Source organism: Phaethon aethereus (genome assembly GCF_964289735.1).
Source record: "Phaethon aethereus genome assembly, chromosome: 14".
Lineage (NCBI taxonomy): Eukaryota > Metazoa > Chordata > Aves > Phaethontiformes > Phaethontidae > Phaethon > Phaethon aethereus.
The window spans coordinates 16,752,107-16,773,979 of record NC_138590.1 but is presented as its reverse complement, the minus strand read 5'-3'; the positions used below and the strand labels follow the sequence as shown (position 1 = coordinate 16,773,979).

Here is a 21,873-nt window from a genome sequence, read left to right as displayed (position 1 = left end):
GAGAATGGGGTTCCTTTTGTACCCTCACTACTTCCTGGAATTAATAATTGAATGGAACATCTGACCAAAGTCCTTCTGTCTGTGGGTTTTTTAGGTCTGTTTTGCCTTCAGTTTACCAGAATATGCAGAAACACACCCTCGGGCATGACACATACAAGCACAAATTATCACTGAAGCCAGATCTTACTTTATTGAACCGATACGAGCGCTCTCTACTTGCGTGTTGGTTGAAACTTTTCCTTGCAGGCAGGAGAGCTGTTTGTGAAAAGGACACCTGGTGCTAGCTGAAAACCAAAGCAAGTATGTAGCTGTATTTGACAGCTGCTTTTTTCCAGTGGATGTTTGTTTTTTCAGAATCAAAAGGAAGCATTAAACAGATAAATGTATTAGCTAAACATACCTAAGTATACGAAATATTTAAAATCTGCCCCAGTGCAGGAAGTGTTTGAGATACATTTGCAGTATATTGAGATGTAAATCAGAACGATCCATTGTCAGAAATCAAACCAGGAGCTTCTCTTCTACGACTCTTCAGCAAATCAACTTTGGTCATGTACATGTCTCTACTGGTTGCTAGCCAAAAACCTACATTGATGGTTGTGACTGATTATCACATCCACGGAAGCACATTTTGTAACTTACAGTCCTATCTTTTTTTCCTTTTCTTCACTTATTTTCACTGCCTCAGATTTCTGTATATTTGTCAAGGAAATTAATTTAATTACTCGGGTTCTTATCCTTTGCTTTGGAAAGGAAATCTGTAGAGTCCTTTGAAGCATCTTTTTCTTTGGATGGCTCTCAGCAATGTCAAAAGCAATTACATGTCAGTTATAAGAAATGATTTTTCAAAGTGCCTGTAAAAATTAAAATGGATGTTTCTGTGCACCATATCAACGTCTTCAGCCACTCCAATGTTAGTGCTCCAAAACAAAACTACACAAAAATACTATGCAGTGATGGAATAAATGCTGACAGTTTGAGATGTTACTGTTTAACTGCCTTGAGAAATTCCATTTACTGAAAATAATTCACATACATGTTTGAAACATTCAGGCCTACGGTAATTAATTTTCAGCTGAATTGATTTCTGTATGCAAATTGCTCTGAGTAATTATGCAGAGAGAGAGCATGCAAGAGAGAAAGAGAGACTTAAATATCTGAGCTTGTTAATCGAAGACATGTTTTCCCCTAGACTTGGGGGAGGGCTAACACCAATTTTCTCCCTAATGAAGCAGAATGATTTATGCCAAGATTTGCAGAAGCAGAATAAAAACCATTGGTAATTATTTGCAATTTATATTAAGGGGATATAATCTGTTATTAAATAACTTTTTTTAAAACCAGAATTGTTAACAATACCAGCTCTGAGAAGAAATGTTACACTCGGCTCCAGTAAACAACATAGTCTTAGCCACTCAATATGGCCATTTACTAACCTGTAAAATAAGATATCTGGGGAAAGGGTAGAGGCAGAAACCTTCTGAATGGCTACAAAAGCCTGGAATTCCATCACAGGCTTACTTGTGTGCCTTGTTGATACAAGGGCGAGGGGGTAGTCCCATTGCACTTGGATTAAGCTCCACTGACAGGCTAACCTCAGCTCATGGATTGGCTGGAGTTGACCACTGGAGCATGGAAAACTACCATGTTTTCACAGAGAAGCAGAGCAACGTTCACCGGAGTGCTCTTTACGTTAATATGTATGGCCATGTTCATCTTCAGAAAAAAAGGCATAAATTCATCATCTACTTTGAAGCTGAGTAGAAGCTCTAGTTCTCGGGGGAGGTCTATGGTTTACTTTGAACAACTGAAATGTTAAAACCAAAACTGCTTTCAGCCATCATGTGTTGAAAATATGCCCTTTTTTCCTAGCAAAAATCAAGGGCAAGATTTGTAGAGATTTTTATTAATACACGTTTAAGCTGGCTGCATGGCTTCTTACACATTTGCTGTATGACAGTTTTCATGGAAGTACATAGTAAAATTCCTCCAAGTTACTACTTAGCTGCTTTGATCACACTTTCTCTTGGCTGTTACTGTGCTGTAAGTGGAGACAAGATGCTGATTTGAAACATTGCCTCAGATCTGAAGCTTGACATTAGCTGTCATTTGAGCTCCATGCTGAGTGGGGAGGAAACCCGGTGAGGACTCAGCCTTCCCGCAGACCAGCTTGCATTCGCAGCTTTCTCACGCCCGTGCCCTAGCTGCTGGCTTGTACAGCCAGGAGCTGTGCTTTCCCGCTGGGGCTTGCTTGTGGAGTATTGCTGGAATCAAATAACAAATAAATATATTGAAATGCACACCTATAATGTAATGCATCATTTAATTGAGGGGCTTTGTTTTATTATCAACCTTTTTTGTCTTAAAATACGCACTAGGATCTCTGAATCAAGGGCAGCAGGTCCCATTTTCCAGTTCATCATACCTTTCTCAACAGAGATTCTGTTCTTCTTTTCTCATATAGTCAGAACAGTTCCAAGGGGATTGCATAAAAGCAACTGCTCTTGACATTTCATTGTGCAGAAGTATGTTTGTCATTGAGTGATCATAGTACTTATTGTCAGGCAATTTTGAAAACAAAAAACCAATATTTACATAATGCCATTTATTTTTGATTGTATAGTTTGTTTCAGCTCCACTAAACAGCTGAGTTTGAAATCACTCTCTTCCCCCAAACGAATGGTCATAAAAACAAAATCAAGCTCATAAATCTTGCTGTGAACTAGTTGTATGGTTTCCGCAGGATTACACATCCATTGCTGCAAGACATTGAAAGTATTTGTTATCACCCTTTTAAAGTCAAATGTGTGAAAAATAAATTTACTCTGTTGTGATTAACACAATGACCCACAGCTGCAACATATAGAGCTAGTCTAACAGAGAGACTTCTCCCTGTGCTGCCATTGTCTGAACTAAGGAGTTTCCTCCAAGTCATAAGTCTTCTTTTATAGTGGTAATGTATAAAAATATGAAATGTAATAGAAAAGTATCTCAAACATCGTTGTTAGGTCTTTGTCCGACACTGATTTATTTATGTTGCAAACCCCCAGCCTCTGGTGAGTGATACAGGGAACGGAGAGAAAAGTGTGTACAGTCATAAATGAACATTCTCTGCTTTGTGGAGCTGGGAGGGAAAGGGGTTTGGGATGCAGTTGATGCTTGTAATCCTTTTGGTACCAGAAAGAGATGTCAGCAAACCGTTAGGAGGCTGTTAACGGTCTGATGCAATCCCTGGTGTTTATTGTTTACCAATTATTCTGATATCTCTGAGGTAACCACAGAAGATTTATGGTTTTAATAGGGAACTTAGGTTGCTATGCGTGACAAAAGCTTGACTGAAAAAAGGAATGCAAGTCTTTTGTCTCTTAATGACAGGAATTCTGATTCTGCACCTGCATGTTGTATAAATGCGCCTGGCATAGGTTTTGGGTCACTGCATACAGATGAAAGCCTTTTCCCTTTGCACTGCAATCAACTGACCTCTAGAGTACAATTTTGCTACAGAAGTGTAGTGGCCAATGAAGCAGAAACCTTAGCCCATCTAAACACTTCTTCACTTGCCCTCAGACAGACAGGAAGAGACTTCAGAGCTCAGGGTACCAGGATAGCTGGCCAGAAAACATATGTCAGCGGCACAAAAATCTAGGTGTTAAGTGAGGAAGAGTAAGACTTTTGAGCCAAGATAAAAAGCCAGAAATTCTAAATTTTCCAAGGATAAAAAACTTATGAAAATGTTTGTACTGCAAGATATGCAGTACTGTATTCCCCTGTATTTAAGGCAGCTGTCTCCGGGGATGGATACTTCCCTTGCAGACCAACTGTGCAGACATTTGAATAACAAGCAAAAAGCTCAGGAGAGGAAACTATAGCGCCTGGACTCACAAAAAGATAGGCAGGGTGACTGAAGTGGGTTTTCAGCAAAGGCTTTATGTTCATGGGAAACCTTTAATTCCAATACTGGCTGGACACATATTCCTTCCAAAAGTTTTGGACCAACCCTCAGCCACTGTCAGGTCGGATTAACTAACCATATTCATTTCACCTTCAGTCTCACTCTAAAGAAAAAGTGGAAAAATGTTCACATATTACAATCAGGCTTAAGGTATTTTTCTGTTTACTGTGCAGACAGACCTGAGTAACTACTTGCAGACTCTAACATACAAAAGGAACGGCTGTAGTTTGCCTTTCAAGCTGATAAAATAACAACTTTGTAATAAAAAACTTCCATTTTTTTCTCACTCCTCTTCCCACTTCGATTTATTTATTTGTACTTTTGGCTCTTTGTTTTCAAAGATTTCATACTCATTGCTTTAGGACAAAAAGAACTGTGATGACAAATATGGTTGTTATGTTTCATCTTATTCCCAAGGGTCTTTTCTTCTGCAGATGATGAGCATCTGCTCCTAGTCATGTAGAAATCTGATTAACAAAGCATGATCTTTGATTAGCATATTTCAGAAATTGTTTCTTATTATAAGCTCTCCTTAGGGCTTGTGTTGCTTAGCAGTAGAACGACCTTCCAAACTTATTTAACGTGTTGAGGAACTTTGCAGACATATAAATCACTATTTTGACCTTTTGTGTTCGGATGGATCATGCATTCTGCATAAATGGAAAAAAAAATCAAGAAATAATAATCCAGATTGTGGGGGTTTTCTATGTCTTCTAACAAAGCCCACAGTTTTGCTTGTATTTAATAAACTTCCTTCTGCTGTGTTGGACTGTATGTAAGGGCTGTTTGTAATGAATAATAAATGATGCTTTTATAGTGTGTTCCATTTAAGGATCTTGATGAGCATTTCCACCATAAATGAAATAATTCCTCCAACACACAGGTGGGGAAAAGCTTTCTTTAATATTATTGCCAGCATTATTATTCTTTTCAGATTTTAGAAGCAAGACACTGAGGTAGAGAGAAGTTGATGCCTAATTTAAAAGGAAATAGTGACTGAGTTCTCCAACCACATCTTTTCCCGTTCCTGTGCTTCAAACTGATGGACATTCAACAATATTTTTCTTTTTCGATAGACAATTTTTAATTGCAAAACTTTTCAAAGTTGTGTTTCTTTTAGCAATAATGTATTGTGTGATGCTATTTCAGGACATGCATACTTCAGAAGTGCACGCATTGTTATCACCTTAGAAGACCTAAGGAGTTTCTGAAGTGGAGATAATTCTTCAATTAGAGTAAATTTTACTATGAAAAAATGCGAAGTACTGAAACTGTGCATGATGTCACATAGACCTATGGCCTAAATCTTGCTTCTCTTATTCATGCCAAACTAGTACTGACTTTCAAGGGTAAACCCATATCCCCACTGGCTGATAGAAAACTGTGAGCACAAGGGCCAGAGAGTGCTCTCCAGCAACACAGCAATGTTGGCAGCTATTGGCCCTGGGCTCCTAGCCAATTTGGACAACATCTGTTGATGCAGCATTTTGCATCAAGGATGTGTCACCAGCAGAAGCAGACAAGGTGCACGTGCTCCAGTAAAAGAGCAAGGCCAGCTGCAAGCCAGCAAAAGTTCTGATCATTAAATTTTTTTTGTGTGGATATGACCTTTGAATTATATCAGCCCACTGAACCTATAATCTGGTGACCCTTCATGCTCGAAGTGGCGCTTACATATTAAAGGCTTTGCAGAAGAAGGGTATCTCGCTCTACGTAGACAGATAGGTAAGGAAATTGTGGCGTGCCCTTTCAATCCCCATCAAATATCTGCCTCAGTCTTTAACTCAGTCTCCAGTGAGAGTGAAGTAAGAGGATTAAGAATGTGTATCTCTCCCGCTGTGTTCTGGGAATGTAAAGAGCAGGGGATGGGCTACTTCTCATGTGCCTGTTAGTCTTAGAAAAGACACCAAAAGGCAACAGCAAAATGCCCCTGAAGAGCATTTTCAGCCTTTGGTCATCTGAGTGGGACAGACCCTGGCCCCTCGAACATTGCCTATATATTTTCCTAGTGGAAATTTATTGGATGTTGATGTCGCCTTGTGTATGATGCAGGAAACAGATGGTCTTTTCTCCTTCCTTGCTCACTTCACCTTTTCTATCAGTTTGAACTGCTTTAAAAGAAAAAGGTTTTAACACTTTTGTTTTTACAATTTCCTTGTGTCTTGTACCAAAAGCTTTCCACTAAATACATATGCACTAGTGAAGCTCAATTGCCCATCACAAATGTGTAATGGGTGTTAATGTGGTAAGAGCTTGTAGCTATGGCTGTTTAAACCAACACAGAGAAGCTGCAGCACTGCAGGAAAACAGAAGAATCCTCTGCTTGTTGGAAATACATTTGCTGTCATATAAAGAAATTTGGTACACAGCAAACTGAAAGTTCTTGTACTTCAAATAGTATCCTTTAAAAGTTTCTCTGATTGTTCAGTAAAAGTGGGAAAGTCAGTTATTATAATGTGCAATAAGAGCTTTATACAGTCCCAGAAATGAAACTAAGAGCTACTCATTTCCTAGAGTGGCCCATTTGTGGGGTGGGGAGAGGTAAAATGGGATTTGAGGACACTTTAACAAAGAACTCAAATCCATGGCAAAATAACGTCCAAAAAAAGCTTATCTAAAAATCACTACTTAAAAAGAGATGAAATTTCTCTGTATGGCTGTGGCTTTCCTTCTTCTGAAGTATTCACATAACCATTTTTTGAATATTTGTAATTCATCCTGGCAGATACCTCTTATTGCTGATCTTTAGAAGCATCCTTATGTAAGAGAATGAATTTAGATAGATAGCCTTTCAAATGGGACTTGATTGCAGAAAAGTATTTATAAGAGATTTTCCCAGGTGGGATCAGTGCTTTAATTGGAGTGGTATCCAGCAGAGCACTGTATCGCTCCTCTTTTTTTTATTTCAGAGATTACCCAATCATCACTCATTTAAGGAAGCAATCTACAGAAACTTGGCAGGAGCAGGCAGGCTTGCACGCCGGCAGGACAACGAATACTGTCTGCCTCTGTTGGGCTTCTGTAGGGACCGGGAGGCTGCTCCAGTGTCTAAGGCACCAGCATCTTCTTGCCGCTGTGAAGGAGCAGCTCTTGCCTCCACTGACTTCAGACCCTCTCTCTCCCTTTGGGTTCTAAACAGGATGAACCCAAAACAAATCCTAATTTTACCACATCAGGTCTCTGATACATGATTAATATCTTCATTTATTTGAGAAGAGGGGAAAGGTATGTGCAGTTCTAGTAAAACCTAGTGTAATATGCCATGTGCTAATTTCTTAATTTAGTGTTAGGAGACATTTTTGTGTATAGAGGAAAAAAACAAAGGGACTTCTCAGACTCTCACTGCTCCTTTCTGAATGTGTTTGTTGTATCTGAGGAAAATGGTTCATCGCAGGCTAAATGGGGATCTTTGTGGGAGCCTCCTGTTAGAACATTAGTGGTGTATCGCTGTGCCGTTTCAGTCTCCGAGTACTCTTTTCAGATAAGCAGGGCATGTGCGTGTGTGTTAATCCTTGTGTCCGGGCTAAAAGCCAATTTTGGTAATTACTTTCTGTCTGCAGCCCTTTAAGTCCATTTGCATCGTCGTTAGGGGACAGCATTATTCACTCCTTCAAGTCCACTATTGTGCTGCCTTGCAGTACACTTACAGTCAGATTTTAACCAGAGACGAGTGATATGTTCAGGAGGAAGGTTCATGGGATCTATCCTAATCAAAACCATAAAGAGGGTACCTGAGCGTAAACCCTAGTACCCAGCACTTTCCAGTGCAGGATTGCATGTCACTTTTGCACATTTTCCAGGCTCCTGACTAGCTGCAGTACCTCAAACCATCCATCACACTAGAAGGAGAGAAGTTCTCTTTACTGCTGCCATGTCCTTTTCCCCAGCAACTTAGGAATTGTTGAGATAAAGATTGCCCATTGTATTATTCATCCTGGGGCTGGCTGAAGTACTGAAGATACATTTCTGGGCAATGTGTCCCTGCCTGTCCCCAGATCCTGTTAGGCTCCTGTGAGGCTGCTGGAGAAAAGGACAAAGCAGCAGTGATTGCTCCTCAGGGAACCAGGGCCTCAGACCAAAGCAGTGGTGCTACCACCACGAGGGGGAACATCGGATAGTGTCAGAAGGAGAATAAGGAGTGAAAAGGTGACTTTAGAGGAAGAATTTTCCCTGGGGTGCATCAGCAGGGAAAACAGTTTGGGCATATTTGCTCTGAGGTAGCAACCTATCGTGCTCTCTAATCCCACTTCCAACAACACTGCTGGTGATGCAAATTGTTGTATTAAAGACCAGGATAAGCATTTAAAGTACAAGAGATGCTTATCTGTAAAAATGGAAAATAATTTCTACAAAATAATATGCCTGTTACACAGTATCTGTGAAATTAATATTAACACTCTGCAATGTCAGTTATTAGATAGATTCTAAAATACTGTTACTTTTGTTATTTGTGCATTTTAAAATCCACCATAACTTTTCCATGAAATAAACAGCATGATACAGATTATTATACCAGAACTTTATCCCAAAGTATCATGTCTAATATTAATGTGAATGCCAAGTTAGACTCAGATCACTGTTCAATAATCAGAGTCTTTAAGGTTCCTCACTATCTTTCTACTTAAACATTTCTATGTAATACGCAGTCTGAAAACAATGGCACGTACTGTTAAGTAGCAAAGATTTGCTCAGATGTGGGAGTGTTCATTCTAACCAGTTGTCACTGTCAGCCAAGAGATAACTTTATATGCATTTCTCATTTTCTTTTTTAATATGTTTGGTTTTTTATAGCCCTTGATCCATCCAAAGATCCATGTTTGAAGGTGAAGTGCAGCCCACATAAAGTGTGTGTCACTCATGACTATGAAACTGCTATTTGTGTAAGCCGCAAGCAGCTGGTGCACAGGTAAGGAAACCTTATGTTGTTTGAGGTTTTTGTGTCTTCATAGACATCCAGTATGATGAGAAGAAATAAAATGAGAAAACTCCAAAATGAGCATCAAAAAACATAATTTTAAAACATTCCTTTAAATCCTTAACTTTCCAGAAAGATGAACTGCACCATGTAGTGTGGAGTGTAGAATGCTTTCCCAGTTCTGGCAGTGGTTTCCTTCTCCCAGACAGTAGTAACTATGCATATTTTAAAACCTGAAAACCTGGAATAGGAAATGAAAACATGGTGTCAGAGACATCTACAGTCCCCGTACTTAATTAGAAGCAATTAAAAAGAGATTAATAAAGGGGTTTTTTTAAATATATCAAATCTCTGATTAAATTTGGTAAAGAACTGAAAAATGTTGGTGGAACTTTGTAGTACATCTCCCTGGGGAGCCACATAATTACAGAAAGCTCCAGATCTGATGGTTGAATGACTGAATTAAAAGCAAATGAAATCGCTAATATGTTAAAAGCTTTGCCCAAGATGTTCAAATTAGACCACAGAACTTCACTGAGAGAAGCTGTGAATAACCAAAGAAGAGCATACCGAGCATAGGTTGAAATATGCTACAAACAATCAAGACTGAAGAAATTTGGAAATAAATTTAGAGAAAACAAACTAATATTGCCCTGTTTTGGACACAGCACAAGTAGAACCAGTAAGAAAACTGGTCTTGAGTAGCCGCACAGTCTCTCTGAGTCAAGACCCAGAGTAAAACTGAAGACATAGGCCCCTCCACTTGCCAACAGATGTTGAATAAAACCTGTTCTGCTGTAATGGGCAACGCTGAATAGTTGGTCTGTACATTAAGAAAAATATGTTGTCTTGCTTTCATTACATTTGAGTGATAAATCTGGGGATTGCTCTCCAATTTCTTTCCCTATTTAGTAGGGAAGCAAAAATTTGCATGTAACAACTCAGGTCCCTAAATGTCATTGTCAGCTGAGATTGTAGTTGCACAACTGTTGAAGCCAAATTAAATTCAGGATGATGTGATTCCCATGTACCAGTACTATATCTCATCTTATCTGTTACCTGGCTGAGGGAGCTAATCCAGAAGAAAAAAACCAAAAAACTGTCTTTGATTTATAATACAAAGTTAATGGTGTAATATCTGTGAAGCAGTATGTTTAGTCTTTGGTTCTCAATATGGAATGAACCCTGGAAGGGTGTTAGGAGTATCGCTATGTGCAGTGCTTACATTCTAATGACATTTTTGGCATTATGTAGCTTACATTTTCTAGTTAGCATGGATTTAAAACACCTCCATTATATAGTAGTCCTTATCATATATAGACATCGACGTTGAGCCAAATGCTTTCTGAGCTATTTCCAGTATTTAATGTCCCAAATGTGGTCAAAATGGTACAGAATAATGGTATAGAGGAGGAGCTGAATATCCTTTTTTTCCAGAAACCAGGCTGTGTTTCATGTGATCTCTCTATGGTGCTTCCACTGCCTGCAGCTATTTCAGCTAACCTTTGAGTAGCACTGTGACTGTGGAGATGAACAGAAAAGTATTGAAAACTTACTTTGAAAATTCTCCAAACAATTTCCCGCAAGTTTTGTAATGCTGAAAGAGCTACTGCTGATGTGTGATAGTGGAACGTATGTCCCTGAAGTGTTTTTATTCTCAAAATATCTGGCTACCTTGCCTCAGAGGGTAGACATGTCAATGAGGAAAGTAACTAGGCCAATTTCTCTGCTGATTTGGATCAGTGTCATGACACCACTAAGGATTTTCATCTGTAGTCCCAAAACATTGTGTTCTTCTTGCTGTGCCTGACCTGAATACTGCTCTACATCTGACCCCCGTCATATTTAAAGCTGTGTTAAACAGGAGTAAATGTGTTACAAGAGGTGGAGTTGCACCTATTTAAAACGAGTTAAAGCCTGAATACATTGGTGTGGGCGCATATGTAGTAAGAATCATTGAATAACACGGCACCATTGCGGTTCCTTTGCGCATCCACAGTGCTTTTGGGTGTGCTCAGGAGGATTTTCCATTTCATGCATCATTATCAACTTGCTGTAGTGGCTTTACAGAGCCTGTAGGCTCAGCAAAAAGTAATCAGGAGCGCAACATCTTGTGTTATTGCTGAGGCTTCCAGACAGAGCTACGCCGATTTGCATCACTCAATTAACTGGCCTGCTGAAGAGTTGCAGCACAAGGAAACTGTATTTTTTCCAGGCATGGTGCAGCTAACTTTGAAATCACCAGTGACAACACAATTTTTAAACCACTGCAGGAGTACAATAACAGTGTATAAAATTGAGTCAAATGGAAACTTGTTATTTTACATTTACTCAGACCCTGGCTCGGTGATGACTAACTCATCCTGTAAGGTTTTCAGGCAGAGAAAGTCTCATGCTTTCGGAGTAAGACTCTCACATCTGGCAGCATGGCTGTCATGTATTTCACAAATAGTGCTGTGGCTTTGGTCCTGCCCACGCTGGGTGTGGATCCCCTGAGCCAGCTGACAGGGCACTCGGAGGGGGGTCCATGGGAGAGCAGCTCACGGTGCCGGTAGGTTTGGTTGTGGGTTACCCCACGGGTGCCAAAGGAGCCTGCTGGAAGTCAGCCGGGGCAGCGTGGCAGCATGGCCCCTCCTTCCCTCCCCACCACAGTCACCTGGTGAGCAGCCCTGGGTCTTGAAGATAACGGAAAAGATGTCTGGGAGCTATTTCAGACAAATAGTGTTTTGTCAGCACATTCTCTAAGGCTTTTACAGTACAAATTGAACAGGGCATTAAGAGAAAAGGCAAGACTGAGTACTGATTGAAGAGTGTGTAAAAGATAAATTTGAAGGTACCTTCTTGTATGCTTTATAGTCCTTGGACTAATGATAGAGCCTTATGAAATCTTTTGTGTGGATTAAAAGCCCTTTCAATTTGGACATGATCTATGAGGAAGAGTCTTTATTAGTTCAGTTTTGCATGAAATGCAGTAGTTAATATCTCTCAAACATATCTCATACATTTGCATTCCTGTAAAACTTCATGCCATTTGTCTCTGCTGGTGTTAGTGCAGCTGATGGGAAGGAAAGATGTCACTCTTGGGCTTTTTTGAAAAGAACAGAATGAGAAAAGTGAAATGATGAAAAAATAATGGCCATATTAATATGTCCAGGGTTTACAGCTTTGTTAAGTCCATTTAACTGGCTATCACCAATTAGTTCATCACTGCAGTGTGTGTCACTCACAAAGGTAATCATGCAACATCTCTGCTTCTCTGCTGTGGCTTAGAAGTACAACTATTTACTCGGTATTTCTACAGTACTTTTGAGGCTACTGCTGTTGATAAAAGAGACCACTACTGAGTTCCTCAGGAATTTTTTCTTTAAGATCTGGACAAGTTCCCAGATAAAACATCTGTTCTTCTAAATTATGTGTCAAAAGCTTGGTCTGACCAACGTGGCAATGTTGGCAACTACACTTATTCACAATGAGCAGACAAATCTCCTTCTCTTTCTTTACATATCCTGCAGTTAATACACCATTTCTGGTTAGGAAGGACCCTGTTGAAAACAAGTCCAGTAAAACATCCCCACAGGTGAAACTGAGCATTTGCATACCACTGCTATGCTACATGCTGTTTGTGTGCCTTAAATTGTATCCAAAAGGGAATTCATGAATGAAGGAATTAATAATTGCAAAAATGTCAGTGACCCACCTGCTTTCAAGAACTGCTTGGGAGCATCACAGAAAATCCTTTGACCACAGCAAATGCACTTTAAGGGATTTACTGAAAAGTTGTGCACATAAGCAAGGATTTTAAACAGCACTATTTCTCAATGTCTGTGTATTAGATCAACACTTACCTTTAAAAATGTACTAAATATAGGGCCTATAAACCCTAGCCCTGTTGTTTTGCTCTCCTCTCTGACTCATGCATCTCTGTTTTCTCTTGCTTGCTTAGCTGCTGAATGCTGATGAGGGTTGGCACAACACCCAGCCCTCCTTTGGGGGTAATGTCTTCCCCTGCTGCAAACCCCACTCCCACATTTTCAGTGGCCTGATTGATGTGAGGGAGGGCTTGTTCCTAAGATCATGATGTTTAATTCTGCGTTATTTATGTGGTAATGTTTATCAAAGCCTGAATACGTGAGCAATCTATGAGGTGTTGTAACAGAACCAAACCTGGGAGATGATTAATTATATTTGGATCTACTAATAACATCAGTTTGTTTCCCAATTAGCCTTGCTGTGCTCATAGCTTTTTTTCTGTTCTCTTGTTCATTTTCATGCTGATTCAGAAAATAATTGTTGTTCATTTGTGTATTAAGTACAATTCAGGGAAGAAAGCATATCCCAAAGGGAACTTTACAAAAAAACATTGTTCAGCTTCCTGTTTGTATATTTACTGATGTTAATTGTATGTGTTTTACTTGTATGTATTTTCCTGAAAGGGCTACCACAAGCAGCAAGATGGGAGAATGCAGACAATAATAGGGCAAGACCACTGTGTAGTTTATTCGTTCTTCTGTCTTTCTCCATGGAGACTATCCAACTGGTTTTTCTAGCAAGCTTTTACTACTTCAGAATATTTCCAAAGCAAAGTGTCACTATTTCTAACTTCTCTACAAATCCCTACTTTTCTTTTGTTTTGTGCTAAAATGAAGACAGAAGGGATGTGACTCCCTAATAGAGTGAATTCTCCCCCATTTCATTGAAGTCTTGATCCTTTTTTGTAAGCTGGAAGATGCAAGACAGGCAAAATTATGCAGAAAATTTGGAAAATTACCGTTCTTTCAATTATTATTTAATCTTAGCTGAAGAAAAGTGCAGTTATTTCCAACGGTGCTGCAGCAGAGCACAGTTCGTTCATCCATCTTGGGTAGGCAGCACGCCAAAAAATGTGTTCTGGGACACTGACACCTTCCTAAAGCAACAGGTCTCCATAACTTTAATGGTGACATGTGGGACTCCACTCAATAATTTAGGACAATACAGTTCTCTAATAAAATCATTATGAAGATTAAATTGTTAATGTATGCACTGGATGCAGAAAACATATCAAAATTATTTTTCACATCCCCAGAGTTTTTTTGTAAGTTCTGGGATGAATTCACAGTTATGATTTAATTTTTATTGCAGATTTGTTTATGGGCACCAAATGGACTGTTTTGTTGATTAACGTTTTCAGAATTAAGGGAAGAAAACTGTCCAGTTCAGAACAAAAAGAAAATCTTTTGATGTCGTTTTAAGAAAAAATAAAGCCATTTCAAATTTGTTGGATTTTTTTTTTCCCAAGTAACAACACAACAATATTTGCATCTCTCTGCAAACTGCTTTGGAGTCACTAAATCTGATTTTCCCTTAAAAAAGGAAGAATTTTTTCATGTAAAACGTTTTATCCACCTCCAATACAGTGCATTGATTTCTCATCTACTGGCATAGATTTTTGCTTTAGAAGAAAGAGTGTTGAAATATTTGACTAAACCCACACTCACAAAAAAACAACAGATTGCATTAGGGTTTTTTCAAACAAATATCTTGTACTGATTTTGTGCCAAAATTTAGGCTTATTATTCCCAAGGGTACCTCTGATAGAATCTTGGACAATTATTTTAATCCTCTATGAATGAAAGTTCTAGACATGAACAGGATGGAGTAAATGGCATTTTTTTTGGTAATTTGTAAACTATAGCGTGTTACTCTGTAAAGACTGTTATTCTTTCTACTATCTAATAATTCATGGTACATTGCACAGTTTAACTGTAGCTCATGCTGTTTGTCCAGAAAAATAAATGAGAATCCAGGAAAATCAAAGAGAGAGGGACCTTTGAGGTCACAGCCAAGTATAGCACATAATGTGATGTGCAGGTGATGTGTGCAAGAAAATTTGAAAGCTGTTAAAAGTATTTCACCTCCGGACTGCCTGACAACAAAGGCATGCCTCTGCTACAGTGCAAAAGCTTTGGATTTTGCAGCAGACAAGTAACAGTCGCGTGGAAATCAGGGGGGTGTGTTTGTCCTACATGGGCTAAGTTGCCTTTTAATAAGACACAGAACCCATGGTATGATGTGCCATCAATCTACAAGTGCTCAAGGGGACCACTGAATATTAAGAGAGAACAGCATAAGAGTCTAGCACTATCCTTTATTCCCCATTACAGTTATTTTTAAAATTTTTATTATTAAAATTATTATCTAAGTATGAACTCCCAAAGGTCAATAGCTTTTCTTCCAAGACAGTCTCCATCTTCAACAGCGCGGGATTCAGTCCAAGGATGCTTAAATATTGGAATAGCACTCACTGGTTTTAAAAGCAGATATTCCTCTACTGAACAGGATAATCTGTAAACTGTAGGTCTTATTCTCCACGTAGTCCATTTCTCAGTTTCAAGTCTGCCTAGGGTAAATTGCTTTTAACTAAAGAGACCGTAGGGAGAGTCTGTGGAGCGACCAGTTTTTATCAGTCAAGATGATATGAGCTAGTTCTGTTCTGAGTCATGAGAATTGCCTACTCGATCCCAGGAGTTTCTGCACAGAAGTCCTCCAATTTATTATTTTCTGGAAACTGGCTATGGTATCTCTCCTGAATAGACAAGACTCTGTCATTTTAGGCCATTTTCTGGCTTTCCCAAGCTCTAGAGAGGCTGTTGACTTCAGTGTATTTCAAAACTCAGAGGTAAGAGATACCTGAACATTAGCCAACATGTAGAAGGAATGGCTACAAGTAGAGAGCTCCACTTTCCTTAACTTTAAATACTGCAGTCATCTTTAAAGATGAATTCAAATATGGTTCCTGACTCAGTGCAAAAAGTGCCGAAGGGCCAAAGCATTGCCCATGTTCTGCCCCATGCAGTTTGGCATTTCCATGCATTTTCAAACTTCCACAGAAAAATGCAGACATGCTAAAGTATGGTCAGGTAGAGCACGGACATCTCCCATGGAAACTGCACAGCAGCTGACACAGGGATTGTCGCCAACAGCCTAGATGTGAAACTTTCAGCATCCCGAGGCCAATTAGCCACTCTGCACTTCTCTCCCAGAACTGGTAACTCATTGCTAGTCATGCTTCATCAGCTTTAGAGCTCATTAGAGTAGTGCAAGGTGACTGTATCCTATTGGACATGAGTAATTTTTGAAATGTATGATAGCGCACAGCTCTTTTATAATGGATTTTAGAGTGTGTAGTCCTCATCTCTGTCTGCTTTGGCAAGAACAATAGATGAACTTGTTCTTGCTATCAACAGGGGATTTACTGTATTTATTCAGAGTCACCAAGCACCTGGCTGCTGGAATGAATGTCTTACTGCTAAGGTCATTGTCTTTTACTCTGCAGCTCCTATCTTACTGTGCTCTACTGTGAGGATGCTGCAAGCACAAAAGGAAATACAATGGTTATTGAGACATTCTCCTGCTGTGTAACTCCTTTTAGACCAGTATCAAAGCACTCACTGAAAACCACATCAATACCTCTGGATACCTCTGCTATCATCAGAAAGTTATTATATTGAATAGAACAAGAAAATAACCTATTATCTCCTGCATTTTAATCAACATTTATAAATATTTATTTTGTGCATTTAAAGGCAATATTATTGGATGGGTTGAATACCATTTTGTCATATTCCCGCTCTTAATATTTCTAGTTGTATGCTTTTAGCAGTATATAAAAATGGACCAGAAGTGACTTCTTGGATCATTAAGTCTAATCCCTCTGCAACAATATCATATAAACTTTTTCATTAGCCTACCAAGTTCTGCCTTAAAGATAATGAGGTTTATTGCCCCCTCTACTCCATTTGGAAGAATCCTTCACATGTCAACCTTTCTGGTTAGAAACCTGAATATCTAGCCTAAATTTATCCAAATCCAGATAAAACTTCTGGAGTTTCCCTAAATGGTTCCTCAGTATTTATTTGGAAACAGTGGCCTTCTGTGGTTTTGCTAGACTAAGCAAATGCTCTTACTATTCTTAAAAAAAAGCTCTCTTAAAAAGACTTTTGACTGTCTCAGTTTTCCTTTGTAGCAGAGCTTACTGGGCTTGGCTGCTGAGATCAGTAAGGAAACGAAGCCCAAAATTATCACTTTGTCGTCTTGCTATTTAAACTCTTTATACATCTTTATGTGTTATATTCCCTCTGAGTCATTGCTTATTAAGATTTTAATCTTTATTTCTTAAATTAATTTCCTCTTTTAAGTGCCTGTTCTATCCATCCCTGCTTTAAACCTGTGGTTGTCCTTCCATGAGCCTCAGTAGAATATCTGCAATTCAGATGTCCATATTCCAGGTGGGCTTTCAGCTGAGCTTTCTGGAGAGTTCTGGCTTTGATGTTCTGTGTATCTCTGGATTGAGATGCAGTCCAGAGTTGGGTAGATATATGTGCAATTTGCTGTTTCAGTGGTTTGTACGTAGCATTCTATATTTGTTTTGTCCTCACTAGAAACATACAGTAGCCAAAATTACTTTTCTCTGAACAAAAAGGTTTTCATTAGCATGGTAACAAAAGGAGAGGGAAGAGGGAGTCTGAAATAAATACAAGCCATAACTAGCTGAGCATTACATATAAACTATGTATAGAATTCAGTGTTTAGAGGTCTGAGACCTGACTAATTTGAAACTTAAATGTATAATGGTGGAAAACACGTCTGAAAATGAATGTGTGAATATTACGGTTGGAGTCAATGATCTTAAAGCTTTTTCCCAAGCTAAATGATTCTGTGATTCTATAATAAGTTTGTGCAGCAGATTCATATGGAACACAAGCCAGCAGGAAAACTTAAATATATGAAAGAAAGATAAAAAGATAAAATAACAGCAACACAATGTGTCTTCTTTAACAGTTTTACTATCTCAGTGGGTTCTTTTGTTGACTGAGGAATTGGTCATAGACAAACATCTTGACATAGCTCTTATCTACTTGCCAAGAGCTAGCATCCAAAGCTAAGTTAGGATCCAAAAGCTCCTGTTGCCATGAGATACCTGGAAGAAGGCTGAATTAAAAGTTCAATCACCTCCTCCATGGCATTTGTCTATTCTTGAGTTGGATTGTGAGCTGTTTACAACATAAGGAACGTTGGCTTTGTTGTTTGGAAAGATCCTCTTGAAGTGAGCAAAAAATTAAAACAGTAATTGGTATAAATGTCACGGGCTTGACAAATGTCAAGAGGTTTGCCAACAAATGAATAATGAACAAATGAATGGAGTTGGATGGGACTCACTGCCTTTGTATCCTTGTCCTGTAAGAAAATGTTAGACTTTGCATAAAGAGTAGCTTGGTGATTCTTGGATTTGCAATGCTTTTTCGAACAACCTTAACACATCATTATGACTATTATTAAAATGCAAACAGGTAGGTATATTAAGATATCCCAAGAGGACAGTTCTACAGGCTGTCCATATACCTGTCAGCAGTGCCACGTTTGACCATTGACCTTGTAGGTCACATGCACATCTTACTCCCTTGAGCTGTTGGCTGACTTTCTCTCTTTCTACATTAAACCTGACAGGACCTGGAATCTGCAGTCTTTCTGGGTTTCCCACAGCCCAATAGATTAAGTGTCTGTTTGTCTGTTTCCTGATTCACGCTCTTTGTATTTTCTATATGCTAAAAATCTTAACCATAGAATTGCTGGAAACAAATTTGTAATAACATTTAATGCGTGTCTTTATTTTTGCTGTTTATCCTTATCTTAAATCTGTTCAGTAATCCACTCAGAAATTATTATTTAATGTTTACAAATGCTCTGAAAATTATTATGTATTTATACAATAATCTGTTTACTGGAAATTCTAAATTTATTGCTGGTTTTTGCTGTAGAAGCCCCAAGACATGAATGTGTTCAGTGGAAAAGTCTTTTTAGTGCTAATAAAAGGCATGCTTTTGTAAGATTGGGACTGATGTTTACAACAAAGGAATTTTATTAAAGCTTTTCTTCAATTTCCAACATCCCGTTATATTGGAAGAAGTATTAAATGCTAGCATTTTAAAATCTGCCTTTTGATAAATGGTATTATATATTCCAATTGCAGTGAATATTACAAACAACATATTTTGCATGGAATTTGCAAATTAGGCCTTAAAACACTGCATTTCATTTGATGCTGGTCAGTTTGCTGCCTTTTACAAACGTGTGTCTTCAACATGATGCGGACTCAACTTGTATAACTTTTGAACCTACCTATGACTGATCTTTATTGTTTGTAAAGTAGTTCTGTATTTTGCCATTAGATTTCTGAGATTTTCCAGTTATTGCTTCTAAAGCCTTTCACTAGCAGTGAAAGGCATTGATAACAGTAGGCTAAAATTCTAATGAGTTGGGCCAGACTCTTCTTTCACAACCTCTTGCCTTGCATAGCTCACAGCTTTCTACCCTATGTGTACGGCTCTGTTGAGTGGGAAATTCTGGCTTCTCTGAAGATGGAAGTGGTTTTCTGTAGAGTTCTGCTGAATTTCGTATCTTGTTCAACACCCTTCATCATTTCAGGCACAAAACTTCACTAGGAAAAATGATGAAGCCTTATCCAAGACCACCCTGAGGAATTCATCAGCAAGTATCTTGGCTTTAATTTTTTGAGTTAAAGGTTGCAAAAAAATTATACTGTGAAGACCTTTTCCACATAGGTTTGCCAGTTCCAAACTAGATGAGCAACACAGGCATGAATAATAGCTAATATAAGAAGTTGGAAAGATAGTCTTAGGTGTTTTATCCCGTTCACAGCCATAGAGTTCCACCTAATGGCACTCTTTTGAAAGAAATAGCATATGAAAACAATAAAAAGGAGCTTCTTGCATCAATCACTTTCCTATTTGGTGCAAGTTATGTTATCAAAATTAACTTTTAATCCATTACTTGCTGCTTCTTTAATATTTCAATTTCTATCATTCTCTTTTCATTAATAAGCTTATGATTGCCTGCTTAATGCTCTGCCAGAATTTATCAAGAGCTCAACCTACAGATTTTCAATTTAGTCATTTTATATCAGATTAATTCAACCAATGAACCACAAATGACATTATTTATGGACATGAGCCACCAAAGTACAGTCTGTTTAAAGCTCTGTACATACGGAGTATTAATGATGATTAGAAATCAACCCAAACTATTTTGCTTCCTTAAATGTGTCTGTTCAGGTAGCACTGTTCCACTTAACTATAGAAAGGCAATGCTGTACCATTAACTTTTTAGGCAAAAAGAGTAATATACCTTAGCACACTTTTGAAAGACATATTGCTTGTATCTCTAGATTTAAACCTGTCTTATAATATATGATAATTTTATTCCCATGAGCATCGTCCATATGTTAAAAAAACTTGGTATTTCTGTGTAATACTTTATGTTTCTTATTGCACAGCCAATTTTTAAGGGGGTCAAGGAAAGAAATACCATGCCAATGTGCATTGTAATTACAGTCCATATCACTAAAGCAAAACTCTTGTGTGGTTGCTTTAATGATTGGAAGAGGTGATCAGATGTTTGAACTTCAAAAATTAACAGGAAAAGAAGGAAACTCTCTGCCGTGCTTTGAGCTCTTCCACTCATTCTTTCCCCCTTGAATCTGCTGTGAAAGTCAGTGTGAAATTCTCAGTGCCAGTAGTTAAAAGATCAAATTTTATGTCATAGCAAGCCCCTTCATGGCTCCTTAAAACAGAAAAGAGTTACCGTTTCAGAATCCCACAGCTCTCAGAATTTGGCCTGGTGGATTTGATGGTCTGGAGAGTGTGAGCAGGCAGTCCGTGAGATGATGTTGAACTTCGTCATTCACTTTCCTCAATAGGGAAATACTGCTTCATTAAAGCCCATCTCATACTTACATGCTTATAGGGTTGGAAGCCTACGGGGTCAGTTTATCTTTGGAAGATCCATATTCATCTTCCTCATCTGTAAATTCAGTGGTATATCTTTTATCAAGGACTGTACATTCATTCTAAGCCACTTAACTGGCTACAGTGTAGAGCTGTCTAAAAAAAAATATAAATAAATAGCAAATATATCAGGATAGATTCTGTTACATTAATAAATTGTAATTTCCAGGAAGCATTTCTACAGATCAGTGGTATTAAATCTTTGTGGAATAGCTGGGGCAGGAAGATAACAAGTTTTCAGATTAGTTGAGAGACAATTATCAAGCCTTCATTTTGCTATCAATTATTGGATTTACGTTCTCTACTTTAACAATGAAATCCTAAAAGATTCATTGCAAGTAAATACAGAATGTTCAGTGATTCTATTTAAAAAGTCAAAATTTCTAGCAGATTCCACAGAGTCATTTCCTACTCTAATTAGTATATTTAAAAAAAAAGCCAGTGTAAAACTGCCACTTCTATGAAATCAAATATTGCAGTTAGATACAGAACTTAAAACTGGGGTTTTTTTTAATGTTCTTGGATTAGCTCTTAACTTTCTAGACTTATCTGTATAGTCTTTGCAGTCTCAGTTTGCACTCAGCTCCCTGCTGAGATTTTTTTAACGTTGGAACATTTTGAGAAAGTGGAAACAAAAATTAAGTTTTCAGAAAAACAAGTTTTTTAAAAACAGAAAACAAGTTTTCAGCTTTAAGTATTGAGTAAGTAGACATGTTCTGGAGTTCTCTGAGGAAATGGCTTTCCTGTCAATTCAATAAAACATTTCCCAAGACTGTACGGAATAGTTCTTGACAAGAAAGTCTCTCACCTCAGCAATGTGAGTAGGATGGTGAAGAGACTTGGAATGTAGAATGTAAGAAAGAGAGGTTCAAGCCTTGTGACTCACGCAGAATAGTCATCTGTATCTTCTGATGAATGGTTATTGGAGAAGGGATTTGGTTTCATCAGCCTAGGTGAGTGCCCTAGTCACTGGGCTGTCAAATTGGTATCTGTTCATGTCTGACCCAATGAATATTTCATTAATTATGCAAAATTCACTTAGTAGCCCGATGGGTATGGCATTCAACTGGGATCCAAGCTCTACTGAGTCGGTACTGCTGTTGTTAACAGAAGGGTAAAAAAAATCTACTCCCATGACTTTCCAGCATACCTTTGAGAAGTCA

At 38.4% G+C, this 21,873-nt stretch overlaps 1 protein-coding gene across 1 annotated transcript in view; it reads left to right on the top strand.

Moving 5' to 3' along the window:
* SPOCK1 (SPARC (osteonectin), cwcv and kazal like domains proteoglycan 1) overlaps window positions 1–21,873 on the top strand; it is a 317,127-nt gene that overhangs the window by 178,264 nt on the left and 116,990 nt on the right. The window contains exon 3 of the mRNA XM_082006106.1: window positions 8,744–8,858. Within this exon, the coding sequence (XP_081862232.1) occupies window positions 8,744–8,858 (115 nt within the window). The remainder of the gene's footprint in view (window positions 1–8,743; window positions 8,859–21,873) is intronic.